The 21,017-nt window shown below is 42.4% G+C and overlaps 1 protein-coding gene across 6 annotated transcripts in view; it reads left to right on the forward strand.

The window, feature by feature from the left end:
- The window catches only part of LOC122934420 (utrophin-like), a 616,199-nt gene that overhangs the window by 146,000 nt on the left and 449,182 nt on the right, over positions 1 to 21,017 (forward strand). For all 6 annotated transcript variants that reach the window (XM_044289868.1, XM_044289864.1, XM_044289866.1 and 3 more), the window contains 10 exons: positions 3,658 to 3,838; positions 3,981 to 4,126; positions 6,129 to 6,341; positions 10,177 to 10,290; positions 11,038 to 11,193; positions 12,160 to 12,330; positions 13,231 to 13,410; positions 15,598 to 15,732; positions 18,367 to 18,516; positions 19,373 to 19,534. In XM_044289868.1, the coding sequence (XP_044145803.1) occupies positions 3,658 to 3,838; positions 3,981 to 4,126; positions 6,129 to 6,341; positions 10,177 to 10,290; positions 11,038 to 11,193; positions 12,160 to 12,330; positions 13,231 to 13,410; positions 15,598 to 15,732; positions 18,367 to 18,516; positions 19,373 to 19,534 (1,608 nt within the window). The remainder of the gene's footprint in view (positions 1 to 3,657; positions 3,839 to 3,980; positions 4,127 to 6,128; positions 6,342 to 10,176; positions 10,291 to 11,037; positions 11,194 to 12,159; positions 12,331 to 13,230; positions 13,411 to 15,597; positions 15,733 to 18,366; positions 18,517 to 19,372; positions 19,535 to 21,017) is intronic.

Consider the following 21,017-nt stretch of genomic DNA (forward strand, 5'->3'; position numbering starts at 1 on the left):
CCTTCGTGCCCAGCCGCGCCTCAACTGTCGTTTCCTAGCGCCGCCCAGCTCATTATTATTCACTGCGCTGGGCGGCTCTTACATTCCCCGATCCTGTCAGTTGCCGCGCATGCCCGATAGATACTTATGGGCATCGGCCTCAATCGGACCATCTGCGCATGCGCCAGTACCCTTCCAAGCCTGTAATTGAATCCAGCGCTCTTTTCTCGGGCGCTGGATTCAATTGCAGGCTTGGGAAGGTGCCGGCGCATGCGCAGATGGTCCGATTGAGGCCGATGCCCATAAGTATCTATCGGGCATGCGCGGCAACTGACAGGATCGGGGAATGTAAGAGCCGTCCAGCGCAGTGAATAATAATGAGCTGGGCGGCACTAGGAATCAACAGTTGAGGCGCGGCTGGGCACGAAGGTAGGAGAAAAAACGCCCCTTGGGCATAAAGAAATGTGATTGACAGATCAATATAATATTGTTTTTACATGGTTTACAATGCGGACAGGGGGTACTCTTATATCATTGGAATACACTTTAATAGATCTATGACTGCATAGGAATAACTAAATATGTTTATAGGGCCTGTCAGTGTCAGAAATTTGTCTGCCAGTTTACCACCTCTAAAAAAAGGCTGTTTGTGCAGTGATTTTTAGCAGCATTTTTTTTTTCTAAACAACTGTGACCCAAGTTTTTTTCTGCCATTTTTCTTCTATAGAGAAGGATGTGTCAAAATGCCAAAAAAAGGAAGCAAAACTCCAAAAGAAAAAAAAACAATGGACCAAAAACCTCAAGTGCAAAAAAAAATAAAAAATGCCACTATTCTAAAACTACAAAAGTGTACAAGAACACCAATAAAAACCTATATGTGAACCCAACTTAAAGTGGAAATTTTGGAAATTTTTTGATTTGAATCGGTGGGGTTGCGAGTGCTGAGATCCGCACCAATCATTGAGGAGAGAAATGCACTTGCATAGTGCACTGCTCTCTCCTTCCTGCAGGAAACGGATCTAGACTGGACCATAGACTTTCTCTGGAGTCCGTCACTCTTCCTTCTACTCCAGTAAGGGGAGAATGTGCTATGTGAGTGCTTCTTTCTCCTTGTCCTAGCAATTAGTGGGGGTCTCAATGCTTACAACCCCAATGATCAACATTTTGATATGTTGCTACAACAAATCAAAAGTTTTCAAAAAGCACAGAGGCGCATTAAAAGGGGTAATCCGTTAACAAGTTATCTGCAAGATAGCTTATAACTATCAGATTGTTGGGGATCTTGCCACTGGGACACCCACCGATCACAAGAATGGGGGCCCTGTACCCTGTGGAGCCCCTTGAAATAGACGGAGTGGCTAGTTGGAGAAGTGCGCTGCCGCGCCGTTCATTTCTATGGGAATGTCGGAGATAGCAGGGTACACCAGATAACGGATAACTTGTTATAACCGGAATACCCCTTTAAAGCTGTTTTTGATTCATAGAAGAGAAGTGCTCATTTTCTTTTTTTCTCTTTTTTTCTTCTTCTTTTCTGTATTTCATTAAATGTATGTATGAATGTATTTTCCTTTACTGGTGATTAGGCTAGGGCGTGATCTGTGTGTTCCCTGCATGTCCCCAGACACAGATGACTGATATCAGTGATATAACGGTAACACTCCATTAGATACCCGTGTATATCGTGCAGATACAGGTTGTGTCTTCTCAGCAAGTCCTCTTCCCATTACAGCTTCTGCACACACAGACATCTCTCACTGTGAATGCTATTACATGGTTACGTAGGCTAAAAAAAAGACACTCATTAAAATGGTACTGTAATGGCGGCACCGTCTTCTTCATAGTATAGAGCCCTGTGCACATAAATCCAGTTTTAAATTTATTTTGGAATGTAACTGGATATTCTTTTTAACCTAATTAGACGGCCATTGTATTCAATTGTAACTCCAGGTGAAATATAGATTTTTTTTGTTTTGTTAGTTCTAATGCTCAGACTCGTCCTATACTAATACTTTGAGTTATTATATTGGTACTGTATGTCTTATTTCTCCCCCCATGAACTAGAATGCAACAACATTGTCCATATGCTAGATACTTGTCTTCTCTTGCTTAAAGTATTGCCTTTTCTCTGCCCAGTTCGGTTGATCCGAGACAGACCGGTATATAGTGATGCTTTACATGGCAACCCTGATGTCTAAGCCTGTGTGCATTCTGCATTGTATGCATAGTCTGTCATACTGTAAATCATTCAGCTGCAAAGCCTAGTCTGTGTCCACGTCTAGTTTAGCGTGTACGCTGGGATAGCTCCTGTATAGCTAAACGTGTCCATATGGTCATATTAACTGGATAGGGTGTGACCAGGTATTCCATTATACTGAACAAAAAGTATGGAATTACATAGTAGACTTTGCTGTTTGATACAACAGTATCCAGTAAAAGGAGGTATACCAGATGGTACACATTTTGTACAATGGGACCCTGGGGGTGATGGCCCCAGTATGGCTTCTGTCAACCAGCATAGTAGTTGTGCTGTGCCATTCATTTTCCAGCTCAGCCTTCTTTATTAATCAGATTTTTCTAAACAATTCTAGACAGAGGCCATCTCTCAATGACTACAGTATAGCATTTGCAGCATTGGATTCTAAAGTCATTTAAAGAGGACCTGTCACCACTCCTGACATGCCTGTTTTAATAACGTCATGCATTCCCCATGTAATATTAGTTCTGGAGCCTCTATTCTTATGGCTCTATGTTGTGCCATTCCTTTATTATTTCTACTAGACGTTATGAATAAATTGCTATTAGCCTTCAGTAAGGGTACAGAGGGGAGGTAACCAGTTGGGGGGTGTACCTGCACAGTCTGAATATACCAGCACTGATTGGATAGAGTCAGACTGTGCAGGTACACCCCCTCAACTGGTTACCTCCCCTCTGTACCCTTACTGAAGGCCAATAGCAATTCATTCATAACTTATAGTGCAAATAATAAAGGAATGGCACAACATAGAGCCATACGAATAGAGGCTCCAGAACTGTTATTACATGGGGAATGCATGAAGCTATTAAAACAGACATGTCAGGAGGGGTGAAAGGTCCTCTTTAAAATATGGCAAAGCGACTCTCTAGTTCAAGAATGGGAAATCATATACAAACCGAACACTTACCTGGTGCCCTCCTTGTCATTTTTCAGCTGCAGATCCATCAGTTCCCGGGCTCCTCTTCTGCCATCCAAGATGGCTGCACCACTTCTTATGCTACCATTGGTTGTTCAAGGCACTTCCTGTTGTCCAGCTCAGCTTGCTTTATTAATCAGATTTTTCTAAACATAGTTCTAGACAGAGGACGTCTCTCAATAACTATAGCATTGGATTGTAAAGTTATTTCAAATGTGGTAAAGCAACTCTTGTTCAAGGCACTTCCTGTTGTCCTTGGATTGGCCAATCAAAGAGCAGGGCTGGACAAGCAGGAAGTGTTCTGGACTACCAGATGCACAGGGTAATCAGGTAGGCCGAGAAGCAGTGCGGCCATCATGGATGACAGGAGCTTGGGGATCAGTGGATCTGCAGCTGAAAAGATGAAACATAAGTCACCATTTAAGTTTCCCATTTGTTTCCCAGTTGTGTTTGTATAATGTTACTGTTTTACCCATACTACATTCTTATGGGATATTCTCATTCACAGCTACGGCTTGACAGATTCCGAGACCTCTACTTAGAAGTGGACGATTTGAGATCAAAAGCATTTTCACTCGGTTCCCAGCCAGCCTCCCCTACTTTTCTTGAAGGTAGCCTTAACAGTATCACTGGCCACTATGATCGAGTGAAGGGTCAAATGGAAAGAGAAGTTGAACAGTTTCAAAAAGGTGGGTTAATGGTTATATTTTTTTCTAAATCCAATTACTGTATATGCGGGGACTGTCAAAATATAAGATATATGCATTACCACTTAACCAGTATAGCCCATAAGAACGTAAAAATGTCATGATTGTATTTCACCTCCTCTAGCTCTGGAACACCAACCCAGCCAACAGTACGTAGACACCCGGAAAGCTTTAAAAGAAATCTTAATGGATTGTCAACACAAATTACAGTCACAATTGACAGGCCTCTGTGATCCCATAAATGTAGATGTGGCTCTACAACAGGCTAAGGTGAGTTTTAGCAAGCGTTTAGCGTTTCTTTTTATTACCACTATCAGTAGAGGTGCCTTAAAGGGGTTTTCCAAGAGTTTTAAACTGATGACCTAGCCTCTAGATAGATCATCAGCATCTCATCTGTGGGGGGGTCTGACACCTGGGACCCCCATAAATCAGCTGTTTGAGAAGGCATTGGCGCTTGCAGTAACGCTGCAACCTTCTCTCAGCTCACCGAGCACAGCACTGTACATTGTATAGCGGCTGTGCTTGGTATCGCGACTCCAAGCGCCTAGGCCCTGTGACATCACATGGCTTAGGCAAAGCTGCGAGAAGGCTGTGGCGCTACTGCGAACAGCGGTGCCTTCTCAAACATCTAATCAGCTGAGATCCTGGTTGTCTAAGCCCACCAATCAGATTCTGATGACCTATCCAGACAATATGTCATCAGTATAAAAGTTTCGGTAAACCCTTTTAGTATCTATTAGATTGTCAGAAGATAACTCTCTTACCTCTGGTCCTGAGTGGTCTTCAGCTCTTTTCTTTCTTACTTTTGACCATGGCACTCACCATGACACTCTGGCAGCATACAACACCAGTCTTGTTATTTTCAATTTTTATGTAATTCAAAAATTCTAGCTAAAAGCTAGTGAAAAAATATAAAATAATCTTATTACTTAAGCGAAACTGCTTCCTATTGTCCAGTATAAATTTGTGTACAGTATGTGCTGTAAGTGTGTTTTTCATAGTTAGATATTCAATCCTCATACAAGTGCTTGAGTTTTTATCTGCAGAGGATAATAGGTTCATTATTACGATCAAGTTATTCTTTATCATAGCCATAGGGGTCACCTTACTGCCTTAAGGTGTGTGCCCTACTGCACAACACTGTGTTGCCATAGAAACTACATCTCTACCAACTTTTACTTTTTGTAATGTGTCTTTTATGTTCTGTATTGCTAAATGAAAATATCTTCTATCTATATATCTCTCTACTATCTATCTATCTATCTAAATATCTATCTATCTATTGTAAGGGATTGTCTCTTTTCAGGGGGTTACACTCACAGATATCTCGCCAGACAACGGGTTTTCATGTCCAAACTGTGCATTTATTTTTGGCACTGTTCTCATACAGGATAGTCCAGTTATACATCACTGGGTGGGGTGAGGTTCCCGCACCGCCAACACTTAGAATACAAATAAACTCCTGCCCGTCTAGGCACTACCTAAACAAAAAACGTCCCTACCTCACTAGTAAAGCACAGTTCACACATGGACATCACATGTGGCTTTCCTCAGCCAACAGCAATCCAGCAGCCTCCAGGCTGTAACTATACGAGTACCTTTTGGGGAACTAGGGCCCAGAAGTCCACCTGACTGTGGCTGTACAACCCTCTCACTGCAGGCGTCGCGTGGTCCCCCAAACTCCAGGCTATTCAAAGCCTTGTGGTCCCTCAGTCCTCCTGACAGAGACCACACGCAGAGCCTCTGCTTCCCAAAACACTCTCGCTCTCCCTCCCAGACTGACACAGTGGGAGGTGTTTTATGTCAGCCTGATTACAGCAGGCCTCACCTGCGATCACTTCAGGTGAAAGGAAAACATGCCCTGGAATGAGGAGGTGGATTGGGAGGTTCCACTGCCAAACCTACAATCCCAATCCAATAGAATTGAGCCCTGAATAAATAAAGAAAATAGCTTCAGCAACTAGGTTTGCTGAAGCTAGCGCCATCTTCCTGGACTTTACTTATCTCACCTAGGTGAGATATACACCCCTTCCAGGGCTTCACCGTACACATCACTGTCCACATTGCCACACTATCTATCTATCTATCTATCTATCTATCTATCTATCTATCTATCTATATCTATCTCTATCTATCTCTATCTATCTATCCTATCTATCTATCTATCTATCTATCTATCTTTCTCTCTATCCTTTATTCTCTTATTCAGCAAAATATTTAACAAGCATATATACAATCCTAACATTTAAATCCAATCCTTATTTTTTATCAGACTCTTACACAGACATTAGAAAGCCAAAAACCATGTATTGACAAGCTGTATGCCGAAACCAGGTTACTTGAGAAGCGAGCCCCGGAAGACAAAACGGTAGTCTACATGAATGAGTGTAGAGACATAGAAGAGCAATGGAGCAAGCTGAAAAGCCTCTGTGCTGACCACATCTACATTCTAGAAGACATTTCCTCCAAACTAAAAGCATTTGAGGTAAAGAAAAATGGGATCCTAATAAGATTAAGAAGGCAAACTTTAAGCCATCACTTTATGTCAGGGAATGAAACAAGCTGAGATATGAAGAAGATCTTTGTATCATCCATGCAAAAATATGTGTATATGCCGATCAGCCATAACATTGATAACATTGATTATCTGGTTATAATAGGTGCGGCAGCAAGTTGACAGTCAGTTCTTTAAGATGATGTGTTGAAAACATGGAAAATGGGCATGTGTAAGGTCCAATCAACTGCATCAATTTGTGATGGTTAGATGACTGGTTCAAGACCATCTCCAAAATGGCAGGTTTTGTGGGTCCAAGGACAACTGTTGGGAGCCAACACTTTATCACATTTTCTTTAACATCATGTTGAAGGCACGGTGTATGAGTATCGCATAAATAGCGCAGCAGATGCTCTGGGAAATGTTCTGCTGGGAAACCTTTATTGGGATGTTACTTTGAAATTTACCACTTATCTAAACAAGAAGATGTTGTGCCCTAATGCTAGTAGCTGTTGTTGTTAGGACAATACATCCTTTCACACTGCAAATGGTGTTCAGGAATGGTGTTGAACTTATTATCTCAAACCAATTGAGGATCTGTAGGATGTGCCGGGAAAAAAAGAGGCAACTCCATTGAGGGCCTTTCACTCAAATTATGAGATTTAAAGAATTTTATGCTTATGATGTGGTGCCAGATACCACAAGACATCTTCAAAGATGGTGTGGAGTCCTTGCTTTGACAAATCAGAGCTGTTTAGAGTAGAGCATGTGAAGTTGGCACAGAGTTCCTGTGTCTCTGTACTTCATACATATTAAGCCTCTATACCAGGGGTGCACAACCTGCGGCCCGGGGGCCACATGCGGCCCTTGATACTATTCTGTGCGGCCCCCAACCATCTGGTAACAGACATGTATGCCTATGTCTTGTGGCTGCTCACATGCATTTTTTATGTATTTCTCCCATTAGATGGGAGTCCTAGAAGTGTAACTAGACATTAATGGTATATAATGTGTGTTCAACATGCCATAAGTACAATATTTCAGTTGTTAATACACCTTTAAATTTTAATTGCGGCCCTCGTCATTGGTTCAGTCTGGCAATGTGGCCCCCAACCAGGAAACGTTGTGCACCCCTGCTCTATACAGTACTTTATTACAGAGATTTTATCACTTGGAAACAATACTTGTAGGAAAAAATACATCTGTAATACTGCATCTGATATGTGCGCACAGGTACTACAGATTCCGACAGGATAATTTTTTGTATTCCCCGGTATGAAATCATAGGTCTGTGGAGGTACAGTAGGGTCTCACACACTTTTATGAGTGTTTCATTAGAACTCTTTACAGCTTGGAGATTGTAGGGAGCCACAGTCCCATGTATATAAGCCTTAAAGGGGTATTCCCATCACAGACAATGGGGGCATATTGCTAGGTGGTCCCACCTACAACGAGAACGGAGTAGGGAGAGTTCTGGCTGGAGGATCCCAGGTTTCCTGGGGTCCGGCCACCACTAAGCGCTGCTCCTATACAAGTGAATGTGAGCGCACCACGCATGCGTGGCCCCCGCTTCCATTTATTTCTATGGGGCAGACGGAAATAGCCGAGGCAGCGCTCGGCTATTTTTGGTGGCCCCATAGAAATGAATTGAGGGCGGTTGCTCATGTGCAGTGCGCCCTTCGCTACTTTCCCCGCTCCATTCTCGTTGTAGGTGCGGGTCCCAGAGGTGGGACCCGCGCCTATCAGAAAATGGGGGCATATCCTAGTGATATGCCCCATTGTCTGTGATGGCAAAACCCCTTTAAGCCTAATTCACACAGTCAGTGTTCCGTCAGTGATTTCCATCAGTGATTGTGAGCCAAAACCAGGTGCAGATCTTTCCCATATACTATATTTCTTTGTTGGCTTCACTCATGGTTTTGTCTCAAAATCACTGATGGAAGCACTGACGTGTGAATAAGGCCGTGACAAAGAATTCCCTGGTTTTTATACAATTAGCGACAAAAATACCTACTCAGTGACCAGATTGTGGGAGATTTTAAGAAGCAAAATAAGCAAGTCCTTCAAGTCTTTTTTTCATGCTCATGGAAATCTAGCACAAACCTCTCTGCTGACATTTACTGGGGGTGAAATGATTTCCCTGATGTTGTTTTCATAGTTAGGTCAAGTAGAATACACATATGACAATTTGCTTTCTGTCATTTTATTATCATCTCTCCTGGCGAGTGCCTTTGTGCATCAGAACGAGAAATACCATGTTCTGACTAGATTCCTTTCATATACCTGGCTGCATATCATTTGAATTAATTGCCCCCAATTGAATGGAAATTTGATAACAATGATAATTCTGTTCATTTCTTTGTTCTTAGAGATGACAGAAGTCTGAAAGACTTTTCAAGGATAAAAGAATTAATGCCGTTTGATAACTTTGGCATTGGTATAGCTTTAGCCTAATAACAAAGACATTTAATACGTTCGGTCAAAGTAACTTTGTTAGGCCTGTTTCAAATTAGCGTTTACCATCTCCGGCGGGCTGCTCCACGCTGGAGATGTCTGGGTTTGGCACTGCCAGACGCCACCTGACACCTTCCGGCCCCATTCACTATAATGGGAATCAGTGGAGATCCGGCAACCCGGCAATTCTCGGCAGGATGAAAACTGCTGCGCCTGCCGGGACAGCCTGCTGGATCTCAAAGAGCTAGTGTCGAAATAAGTTTCATAAGAGTTTGTCGGAAAGGAGCCAATAAGATATTGTTGAACTGTGAGGCCTACAAATCAATGTAGGACCATGTTGCCATTTGCCATTTAGCGGAGAAGGGTCAACTGATCTGGACCCTATGTTAGCTAAAGCTGAGAGCTGCTTACTCTGCACCTAGTGGTTCCAGAGGATATTTGGCATCCATGCAATGGACTCTCTGTAAGGGTCCACTCACAAGTCCGTAATACACTGGGCCGGCACCCCTATAGAAATGCCTATTCTTGTCTGCTATTGCAGAATATGACATGTTAATTTTTTTTCAGGAGCCGTGGACCGGAAGTACGGAGCAGCAGACCGGAAATGCGGATGCGGACAGCAGAATGTGTGCTGTCTACATCCTTTCCGTCCCCATTGAGAATGAATGAGTCTGCACCCGTTCTGCAGAATTGCGGAACGGGTGCAGACCCATTCTACGGACATGTGAATGGACCCTTATACTTTTCTTTCCTGGCAGTGGTACCTTTACATTTTGACTCCCCTGTATTTATCAGTGGAGGACAGTAGCTACTGGACCCAGCTGTTAAGGGTGCCTTACTGTACAATTAAACTTGTTTCACTTATTAGGGGCAAATAGTGAGCATGCAGGAGACACATGGGAAACGCGTTGGATAATAGATGCTGAGCGACCAAGGAAGGGAAAAATTAATCAGAACAGAGAGAAAGTAATAGAGAGAATCTAAAGCACCCATTGCAGCCATCACATATTCTCCAGCCCCAGGAAGATGAGAACTCCTATAGGCAGTAGATGGGGAAAGCAGTACTGGAATGAAGCTGTGCTAATATATGAAAGCTAGTAAAAGTAGAAGCATCCTGGACACAAAACATTACTGGGAGAGACTCACTCACATGAGAAAAAAGAGCCTGCAAACTGCATATGAGGAGGTCTGAATCAGTGAAGGAATGAAAATTGCTAATTTAGTGATTTAGTGTAGTTTTTCACTGAAGGTAACCAATAACATATGTAAAAATCATGTTTAGTAAAGACTATTTAGTAAATAACTATGTTATTAGTTACCTGCCTGAAGTGGGTCATGTGATAGCATCTCTTATGTTTTCTTTTTTAATCAGACCGAGTCCAAATCTGTACAGAAATGGATCGGTGAGGCAAAGGATTTTGTTCTGAACCAACACACAGCCTCAGAGGATTCAGAAGGGCTACAGAGGCAGCTGGACCAGTGCATGGTAATGTATTCCACTGTACTGAGTGATGGGAACACTTCATTCCTTAGAAGGGTCTTTTTGTCATGGAGATTCTGTATACTTAATATGCTTTCGGAATGCGATATGTCTTTAGAAAATGAGTAAAACAAGCTCAGTGTATTTATTGAGTTTCATGTTTTTAAGATTTTTGTTATATATTTTCACGGTTTGTTTTCTGTTTCATTTTTAGTAAGTCCAATTTATACAAGCCTACCAACCGTACATTTGTTAAAGCGGCTTTCCCATGAATAGTATTTATCACCTATCACCACGATAGGAGATAAAAGGTATGATCGCTGGGGTCCCGACTGCTGGGACCACCACGAATCACGAGGAGTCTCAAGTCCCCTGTGTAGATGGAACGGTGGGGTACATTTTTGACCGCCATTTCGTTCACTTCTGAGGGACTGCCAAGTGCTTGACTGTCTAATAGAAGAGAAGGGAGCTTGTATATAAAACGAGACATTTTGATAGATTTTATATGTTAGTTGTTTTGTAGTTTTCAACCCCACATCGTTCATTGGTTGGAAGTGATCTCTTACATTTTACATTGCGCAGGTATTTGTGAATGGAAATTGCAATGACAACACCAGCTGTAAAAATAGCACCCGGTTCAGATCGGGGATGTGCCTTACACAAATAGAGTTGGCTTGCTTCAGCCTCTTAGGACTGGAGCCTATTTTTGTGTTGTCCAGATGACTCATGTTGTTTTCGCTCCCATCTTTCTAGGCTCTCGTGAACGAAATGGAAGCTGTGGAAGGATGTTTAAGCAAGTTAAACGAAGCAGAATCGGGACTCAAGAACCACTCAGATACCATGATCTATACGTGGGTAGTGCCGAGACTCGCTGACCAGCAGGCACAGTGGGAGAGGCTAAGTAAACAGGTAAAAGAGACATCTACTATAAAGCTGAGATGTACTAGAGAACATGCATCAGGTCGCATATAGGAGATTAAGAAGAGCAACCAGATACTTATTAATACGTTAGCAAACCTTTTGGTTGATTTGGACAGTTTTTACTCTTGTCGGTAGCAGTCACATTTTTGTCTTGTTACATGAAACTTATTTACAGATAAGTACAACAGGTCCCTTGACTGTCGATTTGCGCAATATATAATATCGACTGCCTTCAGATATTTCTGAGAATTATAAAAAACAAAAATCAGTTCTGCTGTAACTGTTCTCATTATGAGAATATTAGTGAGTAAGCCTGCAACACAAGGGCACTTTTTCAGTAGAGTAGCGTAGACTACATTTAGAACGTTTTCCGATGCCACGCCCCGTTTTTTTTTGACCAGGAGTGAGCGGGGAGAAGTCGCAGACTGCTGCGGAAAGGATCTTTGCGTGGCAATCTGCGCCAGAAATACATAGTACTTCTGTGTGATAAACGACCCCCTATAATTATACAGTGACTGGCAATTCATTTTGAATAAATTATAAACATTTTTAAAAATTGTATTACTAATAATATTCTTTTGCTTGCTTTCGTGTAGAATACTATGTAGTTGAAGTCAGTTTTCCTTGAGTCTCCGTTGAAATTTAACAAAAGTTGATGGTTGTTTGTCACATTTGGACCATCTATAAACCGACCCCCTACTGGAGTGGCTTTATTTTAGCGACTTTTTTTGCAGCTTTGTAAAAAAGTACCTATGATAAAATCTGGAGAGAAACTCGTTAATCTAGCTGACCACGCTCACTTTTCAAAACTGGAATGAGTGGTGTAAGAATGCGAAAACATTCATAAAACGCCCCACTTTTCAACTTTGTTGCACACAGAGTTCTGAAGGGTGTGATAAAACCCCCTCTAAAGTGTCCAGCATTACTCCATATTTGCTTCTGTTTCCTTCCTAGGTAATTCATCAGATGAACAGGCTGTCTGAAAGTCAAGAGAAGGCTGTAAATTTGAAGAAAGACTTGGCAGAAATGCAAGAATGGATGACACAAGCCGAAGAGGAATATTTGGAAAAGGATTTTGAGTACAAGTCTCCAGAAGAGCTTGAGAGTGCAGTGGAAGAAATGAAAGTAAGTAACTTCACTTCAAATGTAGAAATGGGATTAGTCAGACTCCTGACCAACAACTCAACATATTCTAGGTTTAATGTTGTTTCCAAAAATTATGGTGAAATATACGCCACTTTTTGGTGTAGTTTAGGTGCAGATTTTGTCTCAAATGGGTTTTGAGGAGAAAATCTGCGCCTTTTCCCATTTCCAAGGTGGCGGAAAAAGGAGGGCTTGCCGTGGGCGGGGAAGAGGGCGGTCTGTTTCATTTAGCATTTTCCATGCCACTTTATGGTGTGGAAAATGGTCTTAAATTATGCCTTTAAGGGAGCTTAGTAGTTTAAACCATGTCTCAGGGCCGGTGGAACCAAGCACCAAAGTTATGTGGAGGCCTGCGCCAGTACATAACTTAGGCGCATCTGCCGCCAGCGCTGGGGTATTAAGACCAGCGTATATATTCGCCGGTCTTAATAAATTACTCCCTATGTTGGTACAGGAAAGAAACCAGCACCTCTTTATTAAAATCAACCTTTATATAAGTTGACATAACTTACCATAGGCTTACGCGTTTTTAACTTAATGTGCTTAACTGTAGCTTTGACTGTGAATGGTTTGATATATCTCAGTGTATGGTAATTTTTTCATGTACAGTGAAAGGAGATATTAATTAGAGGTGCTGTGATCTTTTTCTTAAGATTAATCTTTCAATGTTCTCCACAGGTTTATGAAAAAAGGTTGAGAAGGTTTATTGTCCTTCTCAGTGGTTTGATACTAAGCATTCGCTACAGCTATAGCTGTTTACTGATAATTTCTAATGTTCGTATACTTTTCTTGAATGTTTGTCATTTTTCTTGCAAACCCTTGCAAGACATAGACCTCACGTGTTAATATAATTTAAAAAAATGATATTGTTTACGTTTAAAGAGAGCCAAGGAGGATGTGTTGCAGAAAGAAGTGCGAGTTAAGATCTTGAAAGATAACATTATGGCTATGGCTGCCAAGAAACCAGCTGGTGGCCAGGATTTGACATTGGAGCTAAAAGATGTTCTGGACAATTATCAACTTCTATGCAATAGAATCCGAGGGAAGTGCCACACGTTAGAGGTAGGTTTCTGTCCATTGGGTTTGTTTGTCGCATCACTCTAAAACAGTTATATAGGGTCTTACAAAAAGATGGACCCGATTTCATAGCAGTATATTTCACAATGGCAACAAGTTATAATTACCACGAGGTTACAAATGGTTTAATGAGTTCTCAGGTTTTTGTAACCATTTTGAAATACTCTATGTGCCCTCTGCCTGCTGTACTGACAACATTGAGACAATAGTGGAAGCTGTACCAAACGCCCCTCAAAGTATCTTCTTCCACTGAAGTAACCGCTGCCACAATTCTCTTTTTGAGGTCAACCAGATTAGTTGCTAATGGTGGCACAAAAATTACTTTTATGACCATGCTCTACCGGGGCGTGCCCAACCTTTTGTATGTTGTGAGCCACATTCAACATCAGTGATGGTCTGGAGCAACAGGCAATTCAGAAATAGAGGAGAGAAATGTTAAATGTGGAGAAACAAAAAAGCATTAAAATTGCAAACATTTTCTGATAAATATTTTAGTGTGCACTTTAACACTAGTATTATACTGCCCAAATTGGCACTGTTTGGTGGTAAATCTAGGAAAGGTCTACAAAAATGTCAATTGCCATAACATATGGTCATAACTCATGGCGAGCCACACAGAAGGGGTATCGCAAACCACATGTGGCTCCCGAGCCACTAGTTGGGGACCACTGCTCTAGAGTTTTGTGTGCACATTGTGAATGTTAACTTTACCACTTGGATGACATGTTGGTCCATCACTCAAAATCGCGGTAAGAAGATCCTCTGTAACATTGCATCAGTAAATTCGACATACTTTCCTTTGTGACTTGCACATAAAGTCTGTACCATTTGCATCCTGGCCTCGTGGTTAAACCTTCTTGCGAATGACTGAGGCTAGCCGTTGTTGTAGCTGTAATTATTTGAAACTCTATGACCCCTCCTTTGAAGTGGTAAGGGTTTCATCCATGGGCAGTCCATGATTTCAGAGGTATATCGATTTCAAATTGGGTCCTTCTTTTTGAAACACCCTGAGGGACATTTATCAAGTCTGGCGTACCCATATGCCAGTCTTGATCTCCCTGTGCTGGCATGAGATGTGCCTAATTTATTAAGAGGCAGATGTGTCTTAATAAATTTGTTGCATCCCTGTCTTGCCATGTGCCAGAAACTGAAGTCTACGCCAGCCAGGGACTGTTGTAGACTTCAGCTATAACTTACGCCAGTGAGATTTATCTAGCCAATGTTCGGCTATTTTCGGAACTGTAGAAATTAATCAAGGGCAGCCACAAATGCACAGGTGTTCTCCATTTTAGAGGAAGGAGCAAGTCCTAAAAGGTATTGATGAAGTATCCACAGGACTTGAATAGCAGCACGTCCTCAGGCCCTACAGTTATTTGGCAAGTCCTGATTCTGCCAGGACAATCCCAAAAAGCGGGCCATAAAAGGGGCATGCTTTTTGCATTTCCCATTTAAAGGTGTGTATGTGTTTTAGGGACATTCTTAGGTATTTTGGGATGTTCCTGGGGAGGGGGGCTTAAATGTTGCGAGTTTGCCTTTTCACATGTGAGTAAGTATGAAGACATAACACAGTGTATGGGGCAGATTGATCATAGCCCAGTGGCATACACTAGGCTGTGATAACCAGTTGCGCTGCCAGATGCTACGCCTAATTTATGACGCGGATGCACCCCGTCATTCGGCACTAGGCAGTCCATGCGCCTCAACTAAAATCAACACCAGCCCCTGGCTACCGTAGATTTCAGTATTCTTCTATGACAGAAAACTCTTAAAAAAAAAAAAAAAACTCTTTCTTTTTTTTTTTTAAACAAGGATTAGCACCAATATTCTGCTCTATACAACCTTGTATATGACCTTTATTTAGAAAAATAATGTTTCCTGAAAAACGTCAGTTATCCAGATTAAATTCTAGCACTGATTGAGGTTGGCAGGAAAGCGTCCCCTGATGCCAATTGATCTATTAATGAGATTCACTACCATTCAAGTAAATGATATTTCTTGGTTTAGAAGTTGTAAAGACACCTTCACGGGGCTTTATGTGAAGCAGAAGTAGGATAGAAGTATTGTTTCCTGAGAATGTAGCTATGCGAAAACAATAATCGCGAATCCTCATGGGTTTTGGATAGGCCTTGAGAATTCTGAGTGTTACAGCCTTGTGGATCTGCTCTCTTGTAGGAAGTGTGGTCCTGCTGGATAGAGCTTCTTCATTTCCTCAATCTGGAGACAGCATGGTTAAATACATTGGAAGAACGGATACAGAACACTGCAGTCCTCCCTGATAAAGTGGAAACTGTTAATGAAGAATTGGAGGTAGGAGTATTATTGGCAAGAGTCATCTAAAACTTTTCTTTTCCAGTATATTCTGTGCTAATGTTTGGTCACTGGGAGAGTCCATCGTTTGTGATGTGGTCTATGGTGGTATACATACACAGGCTCCCCCTGGTAGTGTTCACATTTGCATTGGAGGTTGAATTAGGGGCCTCTATCTTAGAATCGGGTAAAAAAAAAAATAGGACATAATGGTTAGTAAAATTATGGACATAACGGAAAGCCAATGGACCCCATTATAGTTAGAGTAGTCCATTGGGTGCCATTGATGTCCGTCATCAGTCCAGTCTGACACTTCTGTTATTTTTGTTCTTCTGCCAATGTGATTGAGCAGAAAAAGGGAAATTATACCAGAAGAGTAGCGGCAATGTGAACAAGCGCTTGGACATACAGGATATTATGTTTATGGGAAAGATATGCAAATGGGTAACCCCCGTTACCAGCTCTACCCTGCAGGGCTCAGCTAACTGGTGTGCACGGTGAGGTAGAGCTCCAACAGAAAATAAGAGCAAGAAACTAGCACTGCCGTCTCTGATAAAACCGAATACTTAGGGTACTTTCACACTTGCGGCAGAGAGATCCAGCAAGCAGCTCTGTCGCCGGAACTGCCTGCCGGATCAGGCAAAATGTATGCAAACTGATGGCATTAGTAAGACTGATCAGGATCCTGATCAGTCTTAAAAATGCCTGATCAGTCGAAAAAATGCATTGGAATGCCGGATCCGTCTTTCCGGTGTCATCCGGCAAAACGGATCCGGCATTTATTTTTTTTCACCTTTTTTTTTCAGTCTGCGCATGCGCAGACCGGAAGGACAGTTCCGGCATTCCGGTATTCTGAATGCCGGATCCGGCACTAATACATTCCTATGGGAAAAAATTCAGGCAAGTCTTCAGGTTTTTTTTTCGCCGGAGATAAAACCGTAGAATGCTACGGTTTTATCTTTTGCCTGATCAGTCAAAACGACTGAACTGAAGACATCCTGATGCAAACTGAATGGATTACTCTCCATTCAGAATGCATGGGGATATGCCTGATCAGTTCTTTTCCGGTATAGAGCCCCTTTGACGGAACTCAGTGCCGGAAAAGAAAAACGCAAGTGTGAAAGTACCCTTTAGAAGATTACACATAGGAAGAAATTTTACGCATTTCAGGCTGTATATGCTTTTTGTCAAATCTCTTGACAAAGGGCATGAACAGCCCAAAACGCGTCAAGTTTCTTCCTGCATGTAATCTTCTAAATAAAGTTTTATCAGAGACCGCAGTGCTGGATTCTCGTTCTTACTTAATGCGAAAGATATATCAATGACCAAGGTGTCCTTTTACTACAATGAGAAGAGCTGTGGATGGAAGGATAGATTTGTTTTTTCTTAGATTTCTATTTAGAAGGCATTGGAACAATCAAAAATAGGTTTTAAAGGAGTTTTCTAGGATGGGTCATCAATATCTGATCGGTGGGATTCTGACACTGCCACCAGTTAGCTGTTTGAGGAGGCTGTAGCGTGCTGTGTCCTCCTCACAGCATACTGAGCACAGCGCTGTTCATTGTATCGTGGCTGTGCTTGGTATTGCAGCCCAGGCCCATTGATATGAAGGGGGCTGAGCTGTACATAGTAATGAATGAATGTGACGTCACTGACTTAAGAAGAGGCCACATCACTTACTGCAGGACCGTAGCACCTTTGAACAATTGGGGGTGGCGGGAGTCAGACCCCTAATCATCAGTTATAGATGACCTATTGTGAGGATACATTATTAAAGCGGTTATGTTATCTGAAATAATGCTGGATGGTTGGCACTCCACCAGTTTTCGAGCCTGGTGCTCTGTGATGGGGTATTGTCCCAACTTTGTAGTGTACAAAAAATCTCGGCACTCCGTTATAGAATGCAAATTAATCCAATATTTATTTCATCCGAATTGTTTTCACTGTAATTGGCCAACGTTTCGGTCCATCCCAGACCTTGTTCACGGCCTAAGGGTAAATGGAGTCCTGAAATCGGCGTTATGTTATCTGAGACATTGGAGGTATGTCGCTAGGATATACCACCAATGTTAGATAGGTGCAGGGGTCCCAGAGGTGGGATCCGCACCTATCTCTAGAGTGGGGCCCCCCAAGTGAATGAGATTGTATTCACAGTCCCATCTAAGTATATAGTGAACACACCTGATGCAGAGCCACCTCTCTATTCATCTCTATGGGACGGCCGGAAATAGCCGAGCCGGCGCTCACCTGTTTTCAGAACTCCTATAGAAGTGATATGAAGGTGTCTGCACATTTACTTTGGGGACCCCATTCTAGAGAGAGGGACCCACACCTATGTGGTATGCAACCAATGTCTCGAAACCTCTTTGAAGGTGGACATACCTTTTAATTGTTTCAAATATTTTAGTGTGACCACTGACGTTTATTTTCCCATTCGGTTGACTGGTCACTTGAACATTTTTGGGATTATTGGCTTCTAGCTTTCTTCTCCATGAATTTACTTCTCATGTTTCTACTTGTAGATTTTTCATACTAAATATTATTTTAAAGTAAATTATATTTACTATTTTTCGCTCCTTGTAGTAAACTCTTGAGCTGATTTATCTCATGCAGTTCTCGTCTCTCATTCTCCAGACATTAGAGTCAATCCTACGACATCCAGCAGATAACAGAACTCAGATCCGTGAGCTTGGTCAAACCTTGATTGACGGAGGGATATTAGATGACATCATCAGTGACAAGCTGGAGGTGTTTAATGCCCAATATGAGGCGCTAAGTCATTTAGTAAGTGCAGAAGTTATTACTATCCAGTAGCAGTCCTGTCTATCATTTCCATTCATTTCCTGACCTTTGATGTTCTAGAGAAGCTCCGTTGTGGAATTTTGGAGAAAAAAAATGCTTTTTATTATTTATGCAAATTAGGTCTTCAGTGCACTGAGGGTCCCGGCTGCACTGGAATGCTGAGGTGCACTGAGGGGCTGGCCCATGGAGCACAGCCTTTTCTTCAAACAGTTGATCGGCGGGGTTGCTGGGTGTCGGACCCTCGCCGATCTGATATTGATGACCTATCCTGCGGATAGGACATCAATATTAAAATCCCAGAAAACCCCTTTAAATTCAGAGATAAAGGAGTTAGCCACTTTATTTTTTATTTTTTTTGGCAAGCTAGACCTGAAAAAGAGAAGCATACTTACCTGCTCTCCTCCACCGGGTCCCAGCTTCTTTGCTCCCTGGCCTCCTTTGCCCCCCCCAGTTCCCCCAGTTTCTCAATATTTTATAATAGACTTGTCAAAACTGTGCATTTTTCATGACTTTTATGTCAGATTTTTCTAGAAATAAAGGGAGACAGTCAGTTTTTTATTATATATTTTAGATTTTTATTATATTACTGATTATTCACTTTCATACCATCCGCAGTATTCTCTGATGGTTACAGAGCTATCACTCCAGAGCCTTGTTTAGTTATAAAGGTCCTTATCTTGTGTATCAGCACATTCCCTGGGAAGGCAGTCCATAGACTTTCCTGCGGGAACAGCATACCGGCATGGAGGTGGAGTTTGGCTTTAGGGAAGGTGACTTTGAAAGTTGTGTAAGGATTATGAAGCTGGATTACAATTCTGAGGATATTCTTTCCCCTCAGGCAGTGAACCGGCAAATTTTGTTGGAGCGGCACCTGCAGACACTGCGCGAGAGTGATCATATGTTGCAAGCGCTGCAGGAATCCCTAGAAGAGCTGGACAAACAGCTAACCACATACCTGACCGATAGGGTGGATGCCGTGCGATTACCTCAGGAGGCTCAGGTATCTCAGCCATGTCTTTAATGTCTTCATCTCAACTCAATCCCTTATTTCTGTCCCTGGGAGGAGGTGAGGCGTTCCTCGGGGACTTCTTTATTCACTGTCTACTGTCGAAATTGGAATGCAGATACATTTTCTCCTTGACGCAGGTTAATGTTGTACTTTTCTCTGAAATTAGGGATCCCTTAATTCAGACTCATGTATTTAGTGCAGGGATCAGCAACCTCTGGCACTGCAGCTGTTCTGAAACTACAACTCCCAGAATCCTTCTTTCACTCCTATGGAAGAAATGCCTCATTCACACGTCAGTGATTTCCATCAGTGATTGTGGCGAAAACCAGGCTTGGAGCCTCCGCAGACATAAGGTCTAAGGGAAAGATCTGCACCTGTTCTGTGTTTAGAGCCGCACCTGGTTTTGGCTCAAAATCACTGATGGAAATCACAGACCAAACACTGACTGTGTGAATAAGGCCTTACAAGAACAGCCGAGTAAGGCCTCATGCACACGACCGTTGTGTGTTTTGCGGTCTGCAAAACATGGATGGCGCCCGTGTGCGTTCCGCAATTTGCAGAACGGCACGGACAGCCTTTAATATAACTGCCTATTCTTGGACATGTAATATTTTTTTTTTTTGCGGACCACGAAACAGAACAACGGATGCGGACAGCGCACGTAGTGCTGTCCGCATCTTTTGCGGCCCCATTGAAGTGAATGGCTGCGCATCTGAGCGGCCAAAACTGCGGCTCGGATGCGGACAAAAACAACGGCCGTGTGCATGAGGCCTAAGTGTGCATGCTGGGAGTTGTAGTTTCTCAGCAGCTGGAGTGCCGAAGGTTGCTGATCCCTGATCTAGTGTCATATCTTGCGGGTCTCATGAGCCTTAAACACAGTGATTGACAAGGATTTTTTTTTCCTTTTTTTGACACTGTGCTGCCATCTGCTGGATTACATGTGAATGTGCTTGTTTCCTTGTACTTTAGCTGAAACCAAATTCACAGAGGAAACCTTCATTTCCTACTTAATTTCCTAATTAATTTTCTGTGGATTTTAACAACCTCATTGTTTCAAGTCTATGGGGAAATCTCAATACATTGGTCGTCGATCCACACAAACAGTTGACACTGTGGATTTTAAAAGCCGTACCACGGGTCAGTTTACGCAGATACAAAATACACACTGTGTACATCTCATTCACTTTACTGGTCCTACGTTCCGCTGCTGATTTTCTGCCATGAAAATCCGCACAGAAAATGTATGCTGCAGATTCACCCTGTGCAATGGAGAGGGTTAAATCCACAGCGAATTCTGCAGCAGTCACGTGAGGATGTACCTGCAATGAGCACATTTAATGCGATGGAAACCAATTACAAACCTTTGCTCCAATTTTATCATGAGGCTCGTTTGGAAGTCAAAGAGCCCTGTTCACACGAGGGCGCAGTGTGCTCATGCAGTGTAATAATTGTGGAACCCCATCCAAAGGGACGC

The sequence above is a fragment of the Bufo gargarizans genome, chromosome 4 (genome assembly GCF_014858855.1).
Source record: "Bufo gargarizans isolate SCDJY-AF-19 chromosome 4, ASM1485885v1, whole genome shotgun sequence".
Taxonomy (NCBI): domain Eukaryota; kingdom Metazoa; phylum Chordata; class Amphibia; order Anura; family Bufonidae; genus Bufo; species Bufo gargarizans.